The sequence below is a fragment of the Lepus europaeus genome, chromosome 8 (genome assembly GCF_033115175.1).
Source record: "Lepus europaeus isolate LE1 chromosome 8, mLepTim1.pri, whole genome shotgun sequence".
Classification (NCBI taxonomy): domain Eukaryota; kingdom Metazoa; phylum Chordata; class Mammalia; order Lagomorpha; family Leporidae; genus Lepus; species Lepus europaeus.
Genome location: NC_084834.1, coordinates 57,693,167 through 57,707,302, shown reverse-complemented (window position 1 = coordinate 57,707,302; position 14,136 = coordinate 57,693,167). Strand labels below are relative to the sequence as shown.

General features: G+C 37.0%; 1 protein-coding gene across 1 annotated transcript in view; it reads left to right on the top strand.

Annotated features, from left to right (window-relative positions):
* LOC133765272 (ubiquitin-conjugating enzyme E2 C-like) overlaps positions 1-10,370 on the top strand; it is a 30,424-nt gene extending 20,054 nt beyond the window's left edge. The window contains exon 2 of the mRNA XM_062198896.1: positions 9,866-10,370. Coding sequence (XP_062054880.1) covers positions 9,866-10,228 — 363 coding nt within the window. The 3' untranslated portion in view covers positions 10,229-10,370. The remainder of the gene's footprint in view (positions 1-9,865) is intronic.
* Positions 10,371-14,136: the final 3,766 nt, after the last annotated feature.

Genomic DNA, 14,136 nt, shown 5'->3' with positions numbered 1-14,136 from the left:
CTCACCAAAAGTGTTCCATGTTCTTGTTTCTACTGATAACTTTATCCAGTGCCTAAATTCTCACTATTAAAAGGATTGAAGAAGTTAAAATGTTAATATGCTCCCTGAAATAGGTTATGCAATATCCTATTTTCACATGAGGCAAGACTTGCTTTTTTTTAATTTTTATTTATTTATTTATTTTGACAGGCAGAGTGGACAGTGAGAGAGAGACAAAGAGAAATGTCTTCCTTTACCGTTGGTTCACCCTCCAATGGCCGCCGTGGCCAGAGCATCTCGCTGATCCGAAGCCAGGAGCCAGGTGCTTCTCCTGGTCTCCCATGGGGTGTAGGACCCAAGCACTTGGGCCATCCTCCACTGCACTCCCGGGCCATAGCAGAGAGCTGACCTGGAAGAGGGGCAACCGGGACAGAATCCGGAGCCCCGACCAGGACTAGAACCCGGTGTGCTGGTGCCGCAGGCGGAGGATTAGCCTAGTGAGCCATGGTGCTGGCCTAAGACTTGCTCTTGTAAGCTTGCATGCACATGCATGTGTATCTATACACACACATGCCTATGTGTGTGTGTTAAAATAATTATGAAGTAGGAACCAAGAAAATTGGAAACATAACTTGCATTTAGGGATTTGTACAAGATCTGAAGCATGGCCATGGAGACTATGCTCTTCATGGGGCAAGTAACAGCCCTGGGCAATTGGGACCTGGGTGATTCCAAAAAGAAAGTTGAGAAAGACACCTAGCAAACACTGTTTACTTAGGGTTAGCCCCAACTCTACCTGCTTAATGTTTATAAGTTGTTCAAAAACCACATTTGATCCCTTCAGCAATTTGCTGAGACAAATATTACTCCCAAAATTCCAGCTTGAGTTCTCAGAGTTAAATATAGCACCAATGTCCAGAAAATTTTTCATCTAAAGGACTGAGATCATTTTTATTTAGTTTTGGTTCTGTACCAGAGTGATGCTTTAAAATTGTTACATAAATAAACTGAAAACTTGGTATCCTCATTACACCTTTAAACCAATCTTGGTTCCTTTTTTATTTTGTAAAGAGCTATTTTTAAATGTTAGAAAAAGTTTTATTTTTGCACTTCAACAGTGAGGCATGATTTAGTATCCTCCTTAAGATTTTATTCTGCATAAAATTTTAAAGTTTATTCCTTTTTTCACCCAAAGAGATGACAATGTTATTCAAATGCTTTTCTTGTGTGAGATGGACAATGAATATGGGCACCCAAGAGTGAATGGTTTGTGCAACTCTGATGCCAAGATTAGTCAGAAAAATATTTAGGAGCAAAAGGAACTATTTCTGAGCATTTTTACATGAAAATGATTCTAAAGAAAATGTGCTCAGGAGTTTGAAGGAAACTTCAGCTCAACTTCCCTTCTTCCCCACATCTCACACACATCGGGGAATTAGAAGCATACCAAAGTCGGGACGATAACTTTGCTAAGTTTTGTTCACCACTCATCTGAATCTTGGATCCTGTCAATTGTTTGGTACAAAAAACTATTGGATAGCTTGACAGTGACAGAAATCCATCATTAAATGTAGATGTCTGCGGCCTGCCTTGTGGCTCAGCAGATTAAGCTGCCACTTGCGACACCCGCATTCCCTATCAGAGTGCTGGTTCAAGTCCCAGCTACACTGATTCTGATCCAGATCCCTGTCAATGCACCTGGGAAGGCAGTGGAAGATGATCTAATCACTGGGTTCCTGCCAACCAAATGGGAGATCAGAATGGAGTTCCTGGCTCTTGGCTTTAGCCTGGCCCAGCCCTGGCTATTGTGACCATTTGGAGAGTAAACCAGCAGATGGAAGATCTTGCTTTTTCTCCATCTCTCCTGTCTCTGGCATTCTGTCTTTAAAACAAATAAATGATAAACCTCAATAAGATGTAAATATATGACTGAGGTGCAAATAGTAAAGAGTTGTTTTTGTTTGACATAGAAGCAGTGGTACCAGCTAAGCACATCTCAAATTATTTTTAAATATTTTGTCATACCAACTTATTAATACTCAGAACAGGAGGACATGTAGAGTTTTCTTCTAATTTATATTGTTGTTATTACTTAGGTTATTTTTTTAATTTGTTATTTATTTATTTGAGAGGTAGTTACAGACAGAGAGGGAGAGACAGAGAGAGGTCTTCTATCCACTGGTTCACTCCCCAAATGGCCCCAATGGCCAGAACTGGGTCATTCTGAAGCCAGGAGCCAGGAGCTTCTTCAGGATCTCTCACATGGGTGCAAGGGCCCAAGGACTTGGACCATCTTCTACTGATTTCACAAGCCATAGCAAAGAGCTGAATTGGAAGAGGTGCAGACAACACTAGAACCAGTGTCCATATGTGAAGCCTGTGCCATAAGTGGAGGTTTAGCCCACTCTGCCAATTTATTCATTTTAATGGTAGAGTTACAGAGAGAGAGCTTCCATCAGTTGGTTCACTCCATAAATGGCCACAATGGCCAGGGCTCAGCCAGGCCAAAGCCAGGAGCCAGGAGCCAGGAGCCAGGAGCTTCATCCAGGTCTTCTAAATGGGCTCATGGGCCTAAGCAGTTGGGCCATCTTCCATTGCTTTCCCAGGTGCATTAGCAGGGAGTTGAATCTGAAGTGGAGCAGTGGGACTTGAACTGGTGCCCATATGGGATTCCAGCGTTGCAATTAAAGGCTTAATCCACTGCAGCACAATGCCAGTTTGTAGGTTATATATGGAATCTTTTCTGTAAACTGGGTATACTAACAGTTCCTTGGACTTCCTAGATTAACAGAAAAATCGGCAATCCCTGAGTTAGCCATTAGATTTACAATTTTTTGACAGTGCATTGAGTGAAACCAATATAACTCTGTAGAAACCACACTTAGAATTTTGGATTTTGATCTTCACCTGGACTGGTAATTTGTGGTACAATGTTTTCTCTGGATGTTGGGCAGTTTTCAAAGTCACAGCTCTGTCAGCCATACAGTCTTGAGGGGGAGTAACAGTGCTCTATGGCTAAGTGCTGATGCTTGTTAGGTTATGTATATTAAATGGAATTTCAACCTTTGATATTTTCAAGTTTAAAGTGTTAGTATGGGGGATGGCGCTGTGGCGAAGTGGGTGAAGACTCTGCCTACAGTGCCAGCATCCCATTTGAGCACTGGTTAGAGTCCTGGTTGCTCCACTTATGATCCAGCTCTATGCTGTGGCCAGGGAAAACAGTAGAAGATGGCCCAAGTCCTTAGGCCCTTGCACTCGTGTGAGAGACCCTGATGAGGCTCCTAGCTCCTGGCTTCAGATCGGCGCAGCTCCAGCCAATCCAGTCAAGAAGCATCTATACATATATAAATATATTTTTCACCTATTTCTAGTCAAATTGAAAACTTTCTCATATATTTCTTAGCTATTTAATTATCATTTAAATTATTTTTATAATATATGATCATTTCATTCTTCATATGCCTAGTAGCAAAACAAGGTACATTATATTTGCTAATGTATTCTCTGAATATATTACAGGTGTCAGTTTTCTGTTCATACCTTTATCAACTACTTGCAGAGATTAGAATGCGTTTTCTGGTTTTGGTTCTTTTCCTTGGTTTAATTTTAAATTTTAGGTTCTAATTTTCTATGTATCCAAAAATCTTTGACCTGAATCCAGCAATATTTTTTAAGCATTTTAATTTGAAGTGTTTTTCAAAGTCTATTTAGTAGACATGTTACGGCAGATGTAAATCAGGAAACTCTTTTAAGATCCAAAAAATTCCAGATGGAGATCTCCAGGAGACAGAGTGTTTTCAAATAAATAAACAAACAAATAAGCAAAATGCTTTTTTTTCTATAGCTCAGTTGGTATCTCAAAAGAATTATCTTATAATTCCCATGCATTATTCAAACATAGAAAGGCAAGTGTCTGCGTACATAATCAAACAGTCTGTGGTGGATGAAATAAACTAGTGTGGAGCAATATTCATAACTTTTCATTCATTTTCTCTAATTAGATAGTTACATATCATAGTTACAGCATGAAATAGGAGAAATCTATTTCAATCATTCAATATTTTATTTTAAAAACCTTACACTACATCTTTAAAAAATCTACAACTCTTTAATGTAAAATTGTTATTCATATCGATAATTCTTCAAAATATTGCTGAAATTATATTGTAGTATGCTATTCAAAACTATTACATTACACATATTCCATATCATTCTCTCCCTCTCTATGTTTTCTTGTTGAATTGTGATTATTTTTCTTAATATGTATTTGTGAATTATTAATTTTGAGGTTACTATTATAATAACTATAATAAATATAAATATTTTTGGAATATTTGTTTCATAAACACAAGCTTTGAAAATTAAATAATCACTTACAAATTAAATGACCTTTTTCATGAGTTTAAAAGCTGAGTTTTGTATGGTCAGACTCAAAAGCCAGAGAATGTACTGTATTGTACTTGTGGAAAATGTATTAGAAACTACAACTTTGGCTTTCTAAATGCGTCAAAGGAAACATTTATTTTGTTAATTTTTTTAAATCATGGAACTCCTCAACAGTGTAAAGGTATACACATTATCAGAATTCTTGTTTCTGAACCACAGTGTTGAATTTATTTTGTAAACAGCCATTTCGAAGATGAGATCACAACGTTTTCAATGGCAAGTACATATCTTACACTCCTGGTTCCTAGGGGGTAGCAAGTGGATATGGTGGGTGCTCAACTGATATTTGATGAATGTATGAATATCTATATAAATTCATGTGCATATGTCAGGAATACTTTAGCATAAATGTTGATTTTCTCCTCTGGTTAAATTCAGTGAAGTTATTAACATTTTGGTAATAAGATTTATTCTAGGGACCTCAAAGTTGGAGAAGCAGCAGCCTCAGAAGGCAGTACTCATTCTAGAGTTAACTCTTCTCTGAGATGCCAACCATTATGATAGAAGGAGAAGGGATTGTGCTTTCATCAAAGAACATTTCTCCGTGGAATGTTCCCAATTAATCTAAGACCTAGAGGAGGAGCCTCCAAATTAGAGCAAACTAGGAGTTTCTAAGCAGTCTGGAAGCTCAGGATGGGACCCAGAGAGGCCAAATGGGCTACAGTTCTGCTTCTTCGATGAAAGGACTCCCAAAATCTCTGTTTAAGGAGATTGCTGATACTTACAGCTCCAAAATAACATGAGATTCTCTTCTGCCATCCCAAGAGGTGATTATTTTTATTACAAAATGTCATGATTATTTCAGGCCTACTACCAATATTAAATCTAAAACACATAAATTGTTTTAAAACTTCTGTTTTGTGTATAATTATAAGCCAATAGTGCACAAGTTTTATAAGAGGAACTGCACGTTTAAACATATGCAAGTGTAAGAAATTTAATGAGTAGTTCTATTTATAAAGGCTAAATCAATTTCTACAAATGACATCTGTAGGGATATCAATTTTCACCAACAAGAGGGAAGTGGTATATGAAATAAAAATGGTATGCTAAGTAACTTTTTGGCAGAAAAAAATGTACATTTTCAGAGCCCTTTAATTGTCGTAGATCTTTGAAGTAAAATTCTGAAGTGATTTACAATGTGTATATTATACCACATCTTTTTCCTCCCACAGATTTAATATTTTCTCTTCATTCCCCCCCCCCCCCCCCAGTTTCATGGTTCTTCGTGAACCGCATGTATTATCTCAAAAAAAGAAAAACAATTTACCTTCTTGATGGAAATCTAACTAAGGCTTTGGTATTCATAGCACAGCTTGGTCACCTTTTACTGAGCTAGGACAGAGTCAAGAATGTTTCAACATTTTACCAATAAAACATTCCAGGTTCAAAAGTCCTAAGAGCAAGTGCAGCTAAATGGTTTCCTGCTCTTCAAAGAAGCAAATAAAATAGGCAGATATTATATCAAAATGTACAGTTGTTTGTAAATAGAGTAAAATTGCCATGTGATCCCTTACTGGCTAGAGTGACTTTAACTATTATAAATTGTGAAAAGCATTCACAAAACATAAACCTCTGTTTTTGTGTCAATTTTTCTTTAATTCATGATCTGTGACTTTGGTTTAAATATAGAAGCAGCAGGTAGCATATGGAGATGCTCTTAATATGGAAGAATACACACGATGTCTCATTAGAATACCAACGTTTGAAAATCCTCACAGTGTTGGCAAAGTTAATGGATGCCCTCTGCACTGAGCCTGCTGGGATGATGGCTCACTGACAAAGGGCTGCATGGCTTACAAAACTGATATAGTCAACAATATCAAATATTCACAGAAGGTAGAACCAAAGCCAGCAAGCAGTATGACTGCATTTCATTGCTCAGAGATTGTGTGTGTTTGTGGATGCTAAGCTCTGAAGAAATTGGCTTAGTTTGCTGATGGAACATATTTTTGCTTTAAAATAGACATTTGAATTAATCCCAAGATATAAATTAATGCACACTTTAAACAGGTTGAAAAAAGAGTTCACTTCCAAAAATATCTCCTATCCAGCTGCATTTTATTGGTATCCTAAATTTTAAAATCATTATGACTCAGTAAAAAAAAAAAAGAAAATTACAAGGATTTCCTAAAGTCATGATCCTCAGCATGAGCTGCTTGCCCATCCAAAGCCAGATATGGATGTGTCAGGATAAAAATAGCTCTACTTATAAAGTGTCTCATGAGACTGTCAAGGTTAAGGACACTTTGTCTCCAACATGGCTTAATATTACTCTAAAATCTATGCACTAAAATAATTCATTAGAAAGCTGAATTTGTAAATTGAGATAAGTAAATCTAATTACAATGATCTCAGTTTTCCCATATATATATAATATCTATAGATTTATCTGTCTTGACTATCTACAGAAAGAATCTTGCTGTCTTGTCTTCTTTTTAATCCACAAATAACTTAAAATTTGCTCTGTGTTTTAAATGGAGAGAGAATGAGGGGCTCAGAGGCAAAGACATGAAAATATTATATATGAGTAGACTAAGGTTATTAATATAATTTATTCCTATCTAGTCAGCCTAGTACATCTGCTACAAGGCTACATCTTCATACATGAGGTGGTGGGAATTATCACTCAGAATATAAAGATTAAATTCACTTTTGGTGCCATTAAGGAGATGAAAATCAAGTTAAGACAAAGACAAGTCATCACAGCATCACATAAAGAGTGATAAATGCAACAATAAAGGCAAGCACTGAGATCTATGTGCACACATAGGGAGAAAGTCTGGGTAAGGTAGATTGCCTACAGGTGAAGGTATCTAACACAAATTTAATCACTAGTTAGGAATTAACTAGATAAAGAAATGGTAGTGGGGCATTCCAGGGAGTAGGAGTAGCTTGGAAAAAGTAAAAAATGTATAAGATAATAGAATGTTTGATGAACTTCAAATAATTTACAGCATAGAGTATGGTGTGGAAAGAAGCAAGAGCTGAGTCTGGAAGTAGAAGAGAACACAAATGATGAACGAGTTTGAACGTTGTGCTAAGGACTTCATATATTATCAGGAAGGTGATGGGAAACCTTTGAAGCAATTCAGTGATCACTTTTGAAGATTCAAAAGATAACTGTTGAACAATGGGTGAAGGTAGGGTGTTGGATCCTAAGCACCAAGGATCAGGACCTGAACTGAAACAGACACCAAAAGGAGTGGAAATGGTTGCTATAGTGAATAGGCTGACTTGATAGGATTCAGGGTCTGATGGCCCTGATGAAGACCTTGGCACAATAATTGCAGTGATAGTTGTAGATCATTTCATCCAGTATAAATCTGTATAATGGAGGGCAAATTGTGAACCAGAATGACATCTTTATATCTATATCATTTAAAAAATATTTTTTTCACTCCTTCCTCTTCCCACTCTTTTGGATCATTTAAATAAGCAATCACAACACCCAAAATGTCCATTTTTACTATAGTTACTGAAAATAATGTGAATCTGGAATCATTGATAATAATTAATATTTATTAAACACATTTAATTTTTTTTATTTATTGCATAGCCAAAGACACTATGCTAAGCATTTTTTACTTATATTATCTCTTTTTTTTTAAAATGACTTATTTATTTATTTATTTGAAAGTCAGAGTTGGGAGGGGCAGAGTAACACATATACACAAAGAGGGAGGGGGAGGGAGAGATCTTCCATGCACTGGTTCACTTCCCAGATGGCCTCAATGGCCAGGACTGGGCCAGGCCACAGCCAGAAACCAGTAGCTTCTTCTAGGTCTCCCAAATGGATGGCAGGGACATCTTGCACTGTTTTTCCTAGGCAATTAGCAGGCAGTTGGATTGGAAGTAGAGCAGCCTGGATGCAAACCGGGGTCCATTTGGGATGTTGGCATCACAGGTGGTAGTTTTACCTGCTACAGCACAACACTGGCCCCCTATATTATCTCTTATAATACAATTACTCACAAATAAGAAATATTATGATTTGTTTTTTCAAATGGTAAAACAGGGTTAGAGAAATAAAACTCTTGGCCAAAGCCATACAGTTAGTCATGTTGAAGGTAAACTTCAGATCTCTGGTGTGTCTTATTTGAACCTGATCACTTATGCAGTTGGATGTAATTGTGAAATGTAAAGTAAGAGTTACAATCCTGCACTACTGCTCCGAGTGTCAGAAAACAAGGAGTCTTTCTGAAATCTGGACTACTTTCTTGCTGAGTATCTTAGTTCCATGAAATTTCTCAATTTTATATTTTCTCACTTTATTTTAGTGAATGCCCACTCTATCATCATCTTCAGTGACTTATAGAGGTAGAGTGTGTGTGTGTGTGTGTGTACACTAGTATACAGATAGACCAGGGGTTTTTCTTCCTAGATCATACCTAACCATGGAGTTAAATAAAGACTGTTTCAGAGTCTTTCAAGAACATGAAAATAGAAATGAATAGACAATAAAGCTTTACCATGACAGTTCTATTTAGACTTACACAAGCCACATTCTACAGTAATATTTCTGTGATGCATCTGAGCCAGAAATTTACTTGTTTAAAGTATTTTATTTCAGGGCAAGGAGTGTTGTGGGAAGAGGAATGCTGAATAAGGTTAAAACAAGTGAGGTCTTCTCTCCTTCCAAATTCTCTGCTCAAGAGGAATCCAATCTCCTGGAATGGAAGAGAGCATGAATATTAGTCCATAGGAATTCTCACCCAAAAAAGTATTGATTAGATTAGACCATGTTTTTCGGTACTGCTAAGCTATAAAGATGAGTAAGGTACTATGAATTACTTGTAGATAGTCATTTTCACATTTTTGTTTGAGAATGGACCATTCTTAAATTATATACAATATACCACTGTTGTTCTAATTTACATGAAAATTCTCCTTGGCCCTGAAAGATTACCTGTGAAATAATGTTTTTCTGAGTCAACAACTTCACTCAACACTCCATATCAGCTCTGAAGTTTTCAACAGTCAAGTACAGTTTCATTTTATCCATGTTGTTGTCTCCAGAATATTATGCAAGTTTGATAACATTAATATTATTGTATTTAAATATCTGAGTGATCAATGAAGATATATGAACCCCATGTATTTTGTTCATATTTTCATAACAAGATATGACGCTAACATTAGTGAAATGATCCTGTTTTCTTTAAGCAGTGTGTCCATTACCAAGTCATAAGTTAAAATGGAGAGCTCAAACACAGTAAGGGAAGGAAAACGTGATCTGCTTTCTTAGGTTCTATGGCTGATTTAAGAATTTTACAGCCATAAGATAGATTAACAGGATAAAAACATACTGATTTATTTAATATTTTACGTGTACTTGATAGACTTCAGAAGGTAGTTGAAGATCTGAAGATGCTGCTAGGACCAAAACACAAAGAATCATAAATTTTGGGAATTGACAAGTGTGCTTGGGCTGGATTAGCAAATTGTGGGAAAGACCATCCACGGGGCAGCCGGCACCGTATATGAAGACCTGAGGTACAAGCTCTCCCTGGAGTTCCCCAGTGGCTACCCTTACAACGCGCCCACGGTGAAGTTCCTCACGCCCTGCTACCACCCCAACGTGGACACGCAGGGGAACATCTGCCTGGACATCCTCAAGGACAAGTGGTCCGCCCTGTATGACGTCAGGACCATCCTGCTGTCCATCCAGAGCCTGCTGGGAGAGCCCAACATCGATAGCCCTTTGAACACACATGCCGCCGAGCTCTGGAAAAACCCCACAGCTTTTAAGAAGTACCTGCAAGAATCCTACTCAAAGCAGGTCTCCAGCCAAGACCCCTGACCCGGGCTGCCCAGCCTCTCCTTGTGCCGTCGCCTTTCCTGGTTCTGCCTCACAGTCTGTCCTGTCCTTGATCTCTGTCTTGAGCTGTGGTGTTATTTTTGTTTGTTTTTTAAATTAAGTCAGTTCTTGTGATATATATTAAATAAACACATTTTGGTTGTTTTTGTAAAAAAAAAAAAAAAGAGGAAAGAGAGGAGGGACTAATTGGGAAAACTAATGGACGATCAAGTTATTGTAGTAGATTGGTTTTACATGTCCATGTTGGCAGGAACTTCTAATTTCTGATGCTGAGAAAGTACCCTCCCTTTGGCGTAACACCTGTCTCAGGGGAAATTCATTTTCATTTGCTTATTTTCATTTTATTTGAAAGGCAGAGATAGAGAGAAAGACAGAGACAAACACAGAAATATGTTCTGTCCACAGGTCACTCCCCAGATGCCTGCAACAGCCAGGGCTGGGCCAAGTCCAAGCCAGGAGCCCAGAGCTCAGTCTGGGTCTCCCATGTTGAGTGGCAAGGACACAGATACTTGAGCCATCACTGTGCCTCTCAGGATGTACAACAGCCGGAAACTGAAATTTAGAGCAGAGCTGGGAGTTGAACTCAGGCACTCAGGTATGGGAATGTGGGCCACACATTTGCCCTTTGAGGGAAATTTTACTATATGTTTTAGGGTACAAATGGGGAGACCAGGAAGCCAGTCCTACATCTGCTCTTTTACAGTGCCTTCTGCTCACAATAACCCATCTGCCAAAGTGGCAAATCCGGGGGGCAGCATGTTCTAACCTCCTTCCTAATTGAATTTTAACTTTCAGCATATTAAAAATGAAGACTGTATTGCTTCCTATACAAAACCTTCATTTTACTCAGCAGAATTATCGTTTTTAAAATGTTACAGGGATACCATTTAAGGTTGCAAAACAAAAAAAAAGAATTCCTTAATTTTCTAATTTTTTTTCTCAATAAAGGGACATGCTATCAATAAAATTATTTTTTCCAATATAGAATCAAATAATATCTCACCATAGTTTGAGTGTAACAATAAAATAAAAATTATGTGCCCCCATTGTATATACTTTTCCACATGAAGTGCAGGCTGTGAGTTTCATAAAGCAGGGCCACTATTTGTTGTATTTCCAGTCTATCAAATTCCTGATCCATTGTTTTTGACTACTGTTTTTTTTTTGAAAGATGAATTATATAGATTGCCACATTTTGGAAAGTAGTGTAAATTCTTGGTATTTCATGGCCATTCTGATTGTGCAGAAAATTACATGTCCTTTTTGTTTTCCAAAATTGTATTTCACTGAAGTAAATATATTTGCCAGAAGATACTGTGGAAGCAAACCTCTTATGGTGTGGTAGAAGAGTATTTCTTTAGATGAATGTAGTGTCTTGTAAGGAATTCTGTGGTCACAACACTATCTAGTTTATTCTATTATACGAAATATATCAGCAAGATACCCTGGTAATTTTGGTCTCATTTATCACTGTGTACTGTCTTTTTGTTTATTTTGCAATGCTATCCTGTTGACTCTTTTGCAACAGCTCTTTATCCAGTGCATTCTAGTACCAATTACTGTCTAAAAGAGGTCATGACTTTTCTAAGTTTTTGAATTTCATGATTTTAGCATTTGCATCTATATTTGGCATGGTTGCATGGTTTAAACATATTCCACTTTCAAATTTCAATAAATTGTGGCTATGGTGATTAAAGATATAACTGGAAACTGATCTTTAAGTGATTTCTAAAAAGAATACAAACCAATAAAAGGCACAGAAATGATAGTAGCTTTTTTAAATTTGAAAATCACATTTAAAAATTAAGAAATCATACATTTTATTTAGGAATGATATGTAACTGTTGATTATCATTTTAAAAGGTTTAGCATTTTTTTCCTACCAGTCATGTAACTTGGCTATTACAAGGAACAATAATAGAATGTAGTCATTACAATATGTTCAGGGGGATTAATTTGTTGTTATTCACAAGTCATTTTGTTCATTTCAAGCCACGCTGAGGTGTGTTCTAGTTCCTGGCCAAAAGAATAATTATCAACCTGCTGGATGAGTTACTATGTAAATGAAGGAGATTTTGGAAAGGTAGATAAATAGCTGTGTGAAAAATCATACTCATGTTTGTATTTTAAGATAATTAGTTATTGATTAGTTATAATAATAAATGCTTAATTTTTAACTTACAAATGGTACAGAAAAGTAAAATTAAGTATTAGATTACTCCTAAATGACACAAATGAAAATAGCTATTATTAGCAGTCTGTGAATATCAATTCTGATATCTCTAAACATTGAAGTAGTTTGATTTAGAGCTTCCATCTGTAATAGCAATTTTTATGTTCCTTCCAATATACCATGATGCCTTAAAGCATAAGATTGAAGTAGAAATACATTAGCTCTAGGTATTGCAATGTTTTAGGAATGCAAAAAAAACATTATGACCAAAGGCACAATTATTGAGAACCTGGACAATACGCTTTGTAACTGTTCGAAGATGGTTCCACTTGGATTTCTTGGGTTTTTGCACATGTTGGAAGTAAACGCACTGATAACTTTTTGTCTTGGAAAATCCATGAAAGTATATTTGTGTAGTGAAGAGCCTTGAAGATAGAGGCAATATTTCTTTCTGCAGCAAAGGGAAGGGTTGTTGTCTGAACAGTGCAATAAAAACGGTGTATCCCTCCAGGGAAAGGTTTGGGCAGGTTTGTTTACAGCAAATATAAAAAATTAGAGTTTTCTAAGCTTGGAATGCCTCAGCTGTGACACAAACCACCTGCACCTACAGCACCAACTTGGCCACTATATCTTGCCGTGAGACTCAGAGAGCCAGAGAAACTGACATTAATATGAAGTTCATGTTTTCCTGCTATGCCATGCGCAAAAAGTCATCTATCTCTGTCCCAAGATAGTCTGTCTTTTGCTTGTATCTGTGAAACTGCAATAGCTCAAAAGTGGAGTAAAATCTCATACCACAATTCTTGCCAGGGAATAACCTAAGTGGCATTAATGATGTACTGACAATAAAAGGCACAGTCCTTCTGTTCCATAAACAAGATACATCAATTACAAGTATGACACACTGGGGCCGGCACTGTGGCTTGGCAGGTTAAGCTGCTGCCTGCTGTGCTGGCATCCCATATGGGCACCCATTCGAGTCCTGCCTGCTCCATTTCCAGTCCAGCTCCCCGTTAATAACCTGGGAAAGCAGTGAAAAATGCCCAAGTGCTTTGGCCTCTGCACCATGTGGTGCTTTGGAAGAAGCTCCTGGCTCCTGGCTTTGGATCTGCCTAGAGCTGACCATTGGGGAGTGAACCAGTGGATGGACGACCTCTCTCTCTCTCTCTTTCTCTCTCTCTCTCTCTCTCTCTCTGTAACTCTGTCTTTCAAATAAATAAATAAATTGTAAAAAGGGATTACACATTTATGTTTACAATATAGAAGATAAAAATATACTGTTAAGTAAAAAATATGTAACATGAGGCTTATTATACACAGCATATTGTGGAAAAGCATGTCACAGGATATATGTACCAGATATCTAATTCATGCTTGGATAAATCTGACTGGATTCACTTCATACTCATATTGGTTACTCCTTGAAAATAGAGTATGCATGGTGGAAAACTAACAGATGAGAAACATCACAATATAATTCTACAATGGTTAATTTTAAAGATTATATTAGATGTTTTTATTTAAAAGCATTTCAAAAACTAACAATTATTTTAAAAAAAGAGTTTTGACTTTCAAATCATATCCATGTAGTTATGGGTCTTGGCTGTAATTCTTGCTGCCTGGATGGCATACAGAAATCTTTTTAACCTTGATCTCAATTCTCTCATCCAAAATCTGAGAAAACAATAATACTTTCATCTGTTTGGAATAAGGATTT